We start from the raw sequence: 10858 nt of genomic DNA, 5'->3' as shown, positions 1-10858 counted from the left end.
ACTCAATACTTCCTGTAAATGGGAAAGGTTTGGATGATCATCTGTCACAAGAGTAACAATGTTTAGGAGTAGCTTGGACACTGGTCATTGATTCACTTTTATTGGTGCTTGTAATGTCAGTATGTTGACATCATTGTGCAGCCCTTATCAGACTGTGAACACCAAGAGTACCCCAACTGCTGGCCCGCGAGCTGTTTACAAATATTATATCGGCTTTTATCGATGATAGTGGCCTTTAAAATCTGGAGTTCAGAGTGGCACAAAATGTGTTTCTAATGCAGACTACCCTCCTTCCCACGTGCACCTCTTTGATCAAGTTTATGGCTGAAATCAGACTCTAGTTAGATCGCTGTAAAAATAAAAATAAAAATAAATTTTCCCCAAGTGATTGAAACGAATTTCTCCCTAGACTACGAGTCCCATCATGCAACGCTCCCATATTCCCACCGTGTGGGGCGGAGTCGTAGAAGGGGCGGCAGCGGCGGCGGCCTGTGCATTCTGGGTATTGTAGTCTGGGGCCCGGCCACCGCTGGGGCTGGTTTCACGTGGTGCATTTGGCGGCAGCTTTGGGCAGTGGCTCCCCTGCTCCCTCCACACGGTCCTCAGGGTGCCAGCGCCAGCAGGAGCGGCCAGCCACCGCGGGAGCGGGCTAGAGGGTGGCCCGGAGGCAGCCCGAGGCTTCGCGACGTTTTTGCGACAGCCGCGGCCGTGTTCCGCGAGTGCCCTCCCTCCTCCTCTCTTTGAGGAGGTACCGGCTGTTGTGCGGCGCTGCCTTTCTGTTTGAGTGTATGGGAGAGTGAGTGAGTGAGTGAGTGTGAGCGTGTGTGTGAGAGCGTGAGGCGCGAGTGCGCGTGTGAGAGGACGAGAGCCCGCCTGGCCGCCCCGCCGCTCCCGCCGCAGCAGGAGCAGAACGCGCGGCCGGAGAGAGCGGCGGAGCCGGCGCCCAGGGAGCCCGCGGGGACAAGGGCAGAGACACCGCTCCCCACCCCCAGCTCTCGTCCCTCGGCTCTCCTTCGCCGGGGGATCCTCCCCGTTCCTCCACCCCCGGCCGGCCTCTGCCCCGCCGTCCCCCTGGATGTCCCCGGCGCTTTCGCGGGGCCTCCTCCTGCTCTTGCCGCGTCAGTCGGGCTGGTGCTGCGGCCGGCGGGCGTAGAGCGGGCGGGTTCCCGGGGGCTGCGGCTGCCCGTGCTTCCCCGGTCCCCACCCCTGCCCCCCGGCCCCCCGACCCAGCTCTCCGGCCTCAGAGGCTGTGACAATGGACTATGACTTTAAAGTGAAGCTGAGCAGCGAGCGGGAGCGGGTCGAGGACCTGTTTGAATACGAGGGCTGCAAAGTTGGCCGAGGCACTTATGGTCACGTCTACAAAGCCAAGAGGAAAGATGGGTGAGTGTGTGTGTCTGGGCCGGTGTCCGCGCTGGGCGGCGCTCCCGCAGGCCGAGGCAGGTAGCCCGGAGGGAGAGCGGGCCGCCGGGGTGCCGGGCTCTGACTTCCTCGACGCCGGCCTCTGGCTCCGCCAGCCAGGTTTCGGGAGGAAGTGGTGTACGAGGGATCCAAACCCACAAGAAATCCTGCGTGCCGCGTCTGTGTTGTGCTCTGGTGGTAAGAGGCAAGATGAGCCTCTGCACCGTGGGCTGTATACTTTTCAAGGATTTCAAAGCTGATTTATGAAAAAATTCGTTCTAAAACGCAGGGTTAAATTTTTTTTTTTTCCTTGGTCGATTTATTATGGTAACCTTATGGGGATTTCCTCACCCGCCTCTGGAGTGTCATCCATCGGTCTAGAAGGAAGGCTGTGATCCTTTCCCCCACCAGTTTGTGATCGATTTTTTATCAAATTTGTATTTTATTTGAGGGAAGGAAGGCAGCGAGTGAATGTGGTTCTGGAGAGAGTTCCCCATAGTGATCATCTGAAACATAAATGTTGCAATTGCTATTTAGATATTATTAGCTGTGAATTTTTACATAGAACAATGGGGGTTTGGTGCAGGGTGGGTGGTGGGGAAGAAGGCAAGTGACATAGGGACTATCTCGTTCAGGCGGTTTCCCCCAAATTTAGGGGCTGGCAGTGAACTTTAATCCCTTTGCTTTAAATATTCTTCCCTAGTAACAACTTAATTAAACCTATGACTGGTAGTGCTTCCAATTTAGTTTCTTAACAGGCAAGTGAATTGTTCATTTTTTCTCTTTGTCAGTAGATGAATGTCTTGTAATGTTGACAAAAGAAGGCAATTCTTAGTTGGGGGGAAAATATATTTTATTAACTCCATGTTTTCTTGTAAAATGGATGTTGTCTCTGTTGCCTTTGACAGAATAGAAAATTATTGAAAAGTCAAAGCTTATTATATAATCTTTGGATTTTATTAGAAACGAAGTAGCTTTACTTGAACATCCCAGTTTAGTCACCTGCTATATCATGTTTAATCACTTAAAATTTCAAATTAGGTAGGAGAGTATGTTCAGACTACATTAGCACGAAAAAAAATTCATAAAGCTGAAGTTCCCTAGTGTGGGGGAGGGGGGCGCATATTTATAAATACTTTAGTATTCTGGGTGTTGGAAAGGAAAGTGTATATTTATTCAGCATTTTTCTTAGATTCACTGAAATATCTTTCTAAAAGTATCAACAATGGACTCTACGAGGAAGATAGGAGTTCTAATTAATTTGGAATGTGTATTTTAGTGCTTTTATGCCACAGTAAAGTGGAACAGATCGGCAGAAGGTAGGGATTTGGATTTGAAAACTTGTTATTCTGGGCGCCGCACGTATTTAAAAGTACTTTTTAGCGGAATGGATAGTCTGGTGACACTGGAGAAATCAGCGTCTGGAGATACTGCTGACTCTGTTGTTGTCTAATTAGACGTATTGTTGAAGTTTTACTCTGTAATGACATACATTTTTAAAATTATGTTAACTTACCATATGATATATCTCAAAAGCTTTAAACCATCTCCCCTTCCCCCAGTATTATGTGATTTTGGGCATATTCATAAAATCCCCAATCCCATGAGATTAGACATTACAGTACATTTGACCAAACTGTCATGTTATATAAAATTCTAGCGCCTTTGCATTATTTTTAAACTGTGTGAGAGAAGCCGGTTCTGTTTTCATAAATTACCAATTTAAGCTAATAAAATATGCATATTTGTTTTAACGGTGTACATTTTATTAGAAAACTAATACTGTGTATTGGCAGGAGGTACTTAAGCACATTTTATATCCTCTGTGGTCAGGTTTTCATTTAGGCCGTTAAGAATAATTTGAAAGAATAATTTCAATATCTTTGAATTTAAAGATAGTTGAAGGTATAATGTATGGACATTCTTAGTCATCTGTGACAGCTGAAAAGTAACATTGCATTTTGGAAAAAAGAACTTATTATTTGTAATCCTTGGGGTTTGTTTTCCATCAGTCTTTAATGATTCTCTTTATGTGATGAACTTCTATTTTTAATGGATCAAATGTCAAGAGAGTTTTAACATTACTATCTTTTAGAGATAGTTTTAGAGAGTTTTAAAATTACAGGGATTTTTTCGGTTTGACTTTTTTGTAACCTCACTCTGGTAAAATATCGCATAGTATTTATGAGGTTCTTTTGATCTTATGTCAGTGAAATGTAATTTAATGCATTTTAGTCCTGGTAAAATAAAATTTGTGGCTGTTTAATCTTTTATAATAAGATGATGATCAAATAATTTGTTTCTAGTATTGATTTACTTTCAAATTACATTATTTATTCTGCAGCTGAGATTTGTTCTCTAGGAACTCAGATGGTAACACCTTCAAGGAGAACCTGAGATTTTCTATAAAAGGAAATAACGCAAATAAGCTTGGTTTAGACATATTGGACTATTGAAATGAATGTATGTAAACGTTGTATCCTTTCAGTTGCCCAGTGAGCATAGAACATGCATAATTGGTAAAATAATTTAGACCAGAGAAGTTAGCTGCTTAAATTATTAAGTTTTAGGAAATAAAATAGCTTGAAAGATTCATTTCTTTGACTTACTTGAGGCATGATTGCATAGTAGGGAAAAGGGACCTTTTATAAGGATGTTAATTTCAGATTATAATAGAGTTTAAAGAAATACACAATAAATCTTGGGATTAATTTGTTCTCACTTGTGTCGCCATAAATGAGATAGTGTCCTTTGTGTCTGAACACTTAAAGGGTACTCAGTGGGAAGCAGGGGGGTTCATTTTCTTTCTGAGTTGATTGTATCTCCTCTTTGCCGAGTTTAGGCAACCAAACTAATTTTGTTTTAAAGAGTAGGAAAGCGTTAGAAGACAGAAAACAATTTGTGTTTTTAAATTCTAGACTTCAATATTTGTGCTGGATGTTTGGATAATTTAAAATATCAATTTGGGATAAGAGGTTTTTCTTCAAAAAAGAAAAACAAAAGGAATTTTCTTAGTAGGGTTTTTAATCTGTTATAATCTGTGTTCCAAAGAATAATTATGAGTGAGGAATGAGTGTGTGTTTGTGTGTGTGTGAGAGAGAGAGAGATACTGCCAACTTTCTTTGGGGCACATTTGTTGAGAGCCCAGAGATTAGTAAGTAGGCAGTGATAATGGCAATAATAGCTAAAGTACTGAGTAATTAAGTTTCAGGTGCTGGGCAAAGCACTTTACATTCATCATCTATTTAATCCTCACAAGAAGTATATCAAGTCGATTCTGTTATTTTTCAGTTTTCCAGTTGAGGAAACTGAGGCTTAGAAAGGTTAAGCAAATTTACCCATGAGTACACAGCTAATTAAATGTCAGCTAAGATTAGAGGATTAGGTGCAGGTTTTTCACTCCAGAGCCCATGCTCTTAACCATTATGCTTCATATAATTAATATATTGAATAAGTAGAAAAATAGTTGTGGAGTTTGATTTCTAGTGGGTTACTCAAAAACATAAATACCGTATAGAACTATTAATATTTGTTTCAATAAACTGATGTACTTTCTGGGTATATTACTGAAGCGCCCTAGTTTTTTCAAGTGCTATAAAACTGTTTATGTAGATATATGGGTGTGTCTATACGTATATACACAAACATACTTGTGTATCTAGAGGGGTGTGTGTGTGTGTGTGTGTGTGTTTGTGTGTATGTAGGGCTAAACTCTAATGAAAGCCATGTGGAAGCACTTCATCTAGTGGAAAGGACTCTAGATGAGCGATCCTTGGAAACCTGAATTTGAATTCAGACTGTGCTTCTGATAGCAGTATGACCTTGGGAAAGTCATTTGCCCTTATAGATCTTAGTAGGGGGGTTTCAGCAGATAATTTTTAGGGTCTTTTCTAGTATTATGATTGGAGGAAGTAAAAATTATGAACATAAAATGTAATATTTTTTGCAAGATTAGGCAAACAACCACTAAAAAATTTTACTTTAGATGATGGTGGATTTCCATATTTTTTAGTCTCATGCTTTAACGTTGGTTCTCATCAACTGCCAAAAAGCTTGGTAACTCCCAAAGACCTATCAGTTACTTAACCCAACATGTCTTATGCTACCTTGCCATTCCTCTGTATTTCTCTCTTAAGATGTCGAGGATTTATGGGCAGTGCCTGTTCCCACTCCCTTGAACCATTCAGTTGGTGGGCAGCACACAGGAACTCTTCTGATTCAGCCTGCACTGGAGCATCCCATTACCTTTTTCCCCTTCTGAATATGGCTGAATGCTGTATCTAAGTTCATTTTGATTTAAATATTTCTTTAGATGTCAGAAATGCCAAATACAATATGTAATTTTTATCACTGGAATAGTCATGTATGCAATAAAGAGTATTCCTTATAACCTTCTAAAAATGTGACAGAAAGGGACAGTTAGTCACCTGTATCTGCAGGTCCTGCATCTGTAGATTCAAGCAACTGTGGTTCAAAAATTTTCGAGGGGGTAGGGGGAAAGGATAGTTGCATCTCTACTGAGCATGTACAGATTTTTTTCTTGTCATTATTTCCTAAAAAAATAGAGTATAACAACTGTTTACATAGCATTTACATTTTATTAGGTAGGGTAAGTAATCTAGAGATGATTTAAGTGTGTGGGAGGATATGCGTAGGTTATATGCAAATAGGACACCATTTTATATTAGAAACTTGAGCATCTGTGGATTTTGGGGGGCGGTCCTGGAACGCACCCCTTGTGGATACTGAGGGATGACTGTATTTGCTGTGTACTTCTTATTTCCATGTGGTTGAAGTTACCTACCTTAGATATCAGTGCATTCAGATCCACAGTTTAGGCCCCGTTGAGATTTCATGCTTAAATTTCATTTTTTTTAGTAGCAATACTGGAAAATCAATTCATTTGGGATTTGTTCATGTGAGTTATTACTTTTACTGTGTCTTTGAACATTTGAAGAAGTCAATTACTCATTCTTTCAACAAGTATTTATTGGACCCTTCTATGTGCCAAGCACTGTCCAAGGTATTGGGAATGCAAAGATGAATGAAGTACTCCATTATTTGAGGAGATAACTACTGGAGAAACAGACATGTAAATATTGCAATTCAATAAGCACTCTAATAATTAATGCAAGATGTATGGCAACACGGAGAAGGAAGTCCCCAACTGGTTAAGGTTTTCAGGAAAAGCTTCAAAGTTTACACTATTTGATTTGGATCGTAGAAGACAGGGAAGAGCTCATCAGAAAAGACATTCCAACAGGAATAGGACAAAGGGATTTTTTTTTTAAATTGTGTTTTCTGCAGACCCCAGCAAATTTTGTGGGTTTTAATTTTTTCTTGCCATGCCTTTCTTTTCCCCTTGTTTTCCCTGGCCAGCATTTTTTGAGCTCTTGCTGTACGTGTAGTAGTATATATATGCACTACAAATGTTCCATTGTACCCATTGGATGTGGTGAGGTCCTCATTATTTAACAGTGGAGATAAATTTATTAGCGTTTGCACTGAACACCATAATTGTGTGTGTGTGAGTTTTCAATCATGAGAACATTGGCCATTCAAGAAAAGCAGCCTCTGAAGTCAGGGGTCTGATGTAAGACTCTCCCATGTGCAAAACTGCCATGGCAGAACTCTGTTTTGTTGGGGGCTCTGGATGGCAAATGATTCTGCTTTGGCCTCACCTCCATGAGGAGTAAGGAGTCAGAATTTTGTATGCTGCTGAGGTGATGGATGGTAACAAATTGGAAGGGGAAAGAAGTTCTTTTGCTACTTAGAGTTTAGGAAGTAATGGAATTTCTCGTTGGGGCTCTGATGTGTGGAAAGATGGAAGGTAGGGACAGGGCTTCTGGCATGCTGAATTTCAGCTAGGAAAACAGAAATAATGAAAAATTATAATTGTAGGCCATTTGCAAACTTAACTACTTGGACAATTAATTCTCTGGGCAAATGTGTTCTAATTCTGATTTATAAACATTTGAGATGTGATTCATTTGTTAGGTGGGAACTATGTATGGCAAATCAGTGTTGATAAATACATTTGATTCCCTGTGACTGGTGTTAATCTTTCTTGTAGTGCCTTTCACTATTGAATCCAATCCTCATTGTCTCTTGACTCTTTTTCTGTTCTTAGCTGCTGCTAGAAAATAAAACTACTGTCCTTTCCTCCTTCAGAACACTTTGGGAATTTTTTCCTTCACACCGGATTACGTAGCCTTGGTCATGTTACTTAGAAATTATCTTTTCTCTTTAGCGATCCTTTGTCACCTCAAGGCAGCTCTTGATGTTGTTGCCAAAAGGTGGCTTTTACCTGTTGTTTTGACCTTAATACTTAAAGACTCTTGGTATCATGATTCTGAATATTCTTTAATACAATTATCGTCGAAGTCCCAAAACCAGTCCTTGCTGTAGTAAGCTGCCTTTATTGATGGAGTTATGTTATGTTCTTCAGATGTATTGTAGCAGAAAAAATGCTGAGCACTCCTTTTTAAAAATTGAGATATAAGTCACATACCATAAAATTCACCCTTTTAAAAGTGTGTGATCAATATAGTGGTTTTTAGTAGATCGACGAGGCTGTGCAACCACCATCACTGTCTAATCCTAGGACATTTTCATGACCCCAAAAAGAAACCCGTTAAGCAGTCACCCCCATTCCCCTCTCTCCCCAGCCATTGACAAGCACTAATCTACTTTCTGTCTCAGTGGATTTGCCTGTTCTGGACATTTCATATAAATGGACTAATTCAACATGTGGCCTTTTGCGTTTGTGTTTCTTTACTTAATGTAATGTTTTCAAGGTTCATCCATGTAGTACATGTATCAGTACTTCATACCTTTCTATGGCTGGATCATATTGCATTGTATAGATATACCACATTTTGTTTATATATTCATCAGTTGGACATTTGGGTTGTTTCCACTTTTTGGCTAAAATGAATAATGCTTCTATAAGCATTCATGTGTGACTTGTTAGTTGGATGTATGTTTTCAGTATATACCTGGGAGTGGAATTTCTGGATCATATCCAAAGCAACTGAGAACCAATTTTGAGTGACTTTACACTGACTCTGGTTTAGGACCAAGTTCTTTGTCCTTTGTGTACAAGACCTGACTAGTCTATTTTATTCCAGGACAGTGCTCACACCATGATCTATTACAGTAATTCTGAAACAGAGATTCATACAGCTGCTCCTCCTCCATCAACTTAGACCACTCTGACCTTTTTCTCAGGCAGCACCTTGTGCTGGAAATCTTTTTTTCTCAGTTGAAATGTACTGACAGCCTCAGAAAAAATCCTAACTATGTATCTTAACATACAACTCCAATAAGTCCCACTTTACCCGTCACCCTGCAAAACATTCACTGATATATTATGTAACTACTTCAGTGTATATGTGGTTAATGCTTATATATCCTTTGGGTCTTTCAGGAGAATGTTTATGGGTGAAAATTATAGATTTCCTCTAGGGCAATGATTGTGTTCTCCCCAGCTCTTGGCATATTGCCAAATTTTGACAGGTATTTTGTACTTTTGTGTATGTGTGTGTGTATATCTGAAATTCATATTTGAAAATCTTTTTTCTAAACTTGCTAACATTAAAAACTTGAGGCATATTACGGGAAGAGTAGAAAAGTAATACCTGTGAAAATACCAGGAGAAGCAAAATTTGATGGGTTTCCTAGATTTTTACCCAGAATGGCACTGAACAATACCAAAATCCAGAGGCAAGAGCAAGCTTGGTAGTTGGCTGAATCGAAATGGAAGGCCAAGGTATTTGAGATATTAGATATAATATTTTTTTGAAATATACTTTGAAAATGAATCCTTTTAAATGCAGATCAAATCTGTATTTCTAAAATTAAGGAAAACTTAATTAGTTTCTGAATCACAGTTGGCATTTAATTTTGCCTAAAATTACTGGTCTGTATAGCATGATCACTTTATTTGAAATTTACCTTTTGTTACATGAGTAAAAAATTATTTAGACCAACTTCTATTCAAGGTAACTCAGTTACTCATCTCACTAGACAAGTTCTTTAAAGTCTATAACTTTATTATAGTCCATGAATTCTAACAAATAATCATCCTACAGAGAGGAATTTTTACATCATGATGAAGGGCCTACTCTGGGTGTTTCTAGACATTTGAATTTATAGGTTGTTTAGAGAACTAAAGGGATTGAATAAAAAGAAAACTTGTCAAGTCGTGCTAATGTAGTTTATATTAAAGAAGTCATATTTTTGAGGAAAGAAGGGGTAGGTTTTTTTTTGTTTTTTGTTTTGAGACTGAGTCTCGCTCTGTCGCCCAGGCTGGAGTGCAGTGGCGTGATCTCGGCTCACTGCAAGCTCCGCCTCCCGGGTTCATGCCATTCTCCTGCCTCAGCTTCCCAAGTAGCTGAGACTACAGGCACCCGCCACCACACCTGGCTAATTTTTTATATTTTTAGTAGAGACAGGATTTCACCATGTTAGCCAGGATGGTCTCGATCTCCTGACCTCGTGATCCGCCCACCTGGGCCTCCCAAAGTGCTGAGATTACAGGCATGAGCCACCACGCCCGGCCAAGACTCCCTTTAAGTAAATGAGTCTCCTAGTGTTTTATTATATGACTTTCTTTGCAAAAATTAAGTTTATACCTAATTTCCAAGAAAATGTCGACAGAAAGCAAGACATACTTGTAATTTATTTTTTAATGCTGACTTAATGTTGATTTTTTAAAGTATAAAATTAAATTATTTAAATATTTGGCATTTCATTATGGTTTCCCTTTAGCTGCCGTTCTTTTTTTTTCTTAAAATTAATTAATTAATTAATTTTATTGAGACAAGGTCTCACTCTGTTCCCTGGGCTGGAGGTGCTGTGGTGCGATCATGGCTCACTTCAGCCTTGAATTCCTGGGCTCAAGTGATCCTCCCACCTTAGCCTCCCAAGTGGGTGGGACTAGCACGTCACCCCTCCCAGTAGTTGCAGTTCTTTTTGTAAATTTGTGTGCTTATAATTTATTTGGTAATTATTTACTGAATGTCTCTTATATGATAGGTTCTTACTTGTACAAATTTATGGGGCACAAGAGAAATTTTGTTAGATGTATATATGTATAGTGGTGAAGTCAGGGTACTTAGGAAGTTCATCACCAGACTGCGGTGCATTTTTGTTTAGTACTCCTACTCTACTATCAAACATTGAATTTATTTCTATTATCTTAATCTATATCTGCACCCTTTAACTCACTTCTCCTCCTCTCTTCCCTCCCCACTCACCCTTCCTAGTCCCCTTTATCTATTTTTCACTGTCTAGATCCATGTGTTCATTTTTTTGTAGCTCCCATGTATGAATGAGAACATATGATATTTGTCTTTTTGTGCCTGGCTTATTTCACTTAACATAAGGACCTCAAGTTCCATTTACGTTGCTGCAAATGATATGATTTCCTTCTTTTTTTGTGGCTGAATAGTAT

General features: G+C 39.8%; 1 protein-coding gene across 3 annotated transcripts in view; it reads left to right on the top strand.

Moving 5' to 3' along the window:
• The first annotated feature begins 714 nt into the window (after window positions 1–714).
• CDK8 (cyclin dependent kinase 8) overlaps window positions 715–10858 on the top strand; it is a 155789-nt gene continuing 145645 nt past the window's right edge. For all 3 annotated transcript variants that reach the window (XM_030813210.1, XM_012506697.2, XM_003273139.4), the window contains exon 1: window positions 715–1383. Coding sequence is in view for 2 of the 3 variants with exons in the window: in XM_012506697.2 (XP_012362151.1) it covers window positions 1256–1383 (128 nt within the window). In the remaining variant the exon portion in view is untranslated. The remainder of the gene's footprint in view (window positions 1384–10858) is intronic.

The sequence above is a fragment of the Nomascus leucogenys genome, chromosome 5, assembly GCF_006542625.1.
Source record: "Nomascus leucogenys isolate Asia chromosome 5, Asia_NLE_v1, whole genome shotgun sequence".
Lineage (NCBI taxonomy): Eukaryota > Metazoa > Chordata > Mammalia > Primates > Hylobatidae > Nomascus > Nomascus leucogenys.
This window is presented reverse-complemented; position numbering and strand designations above follow the sequence as displayed.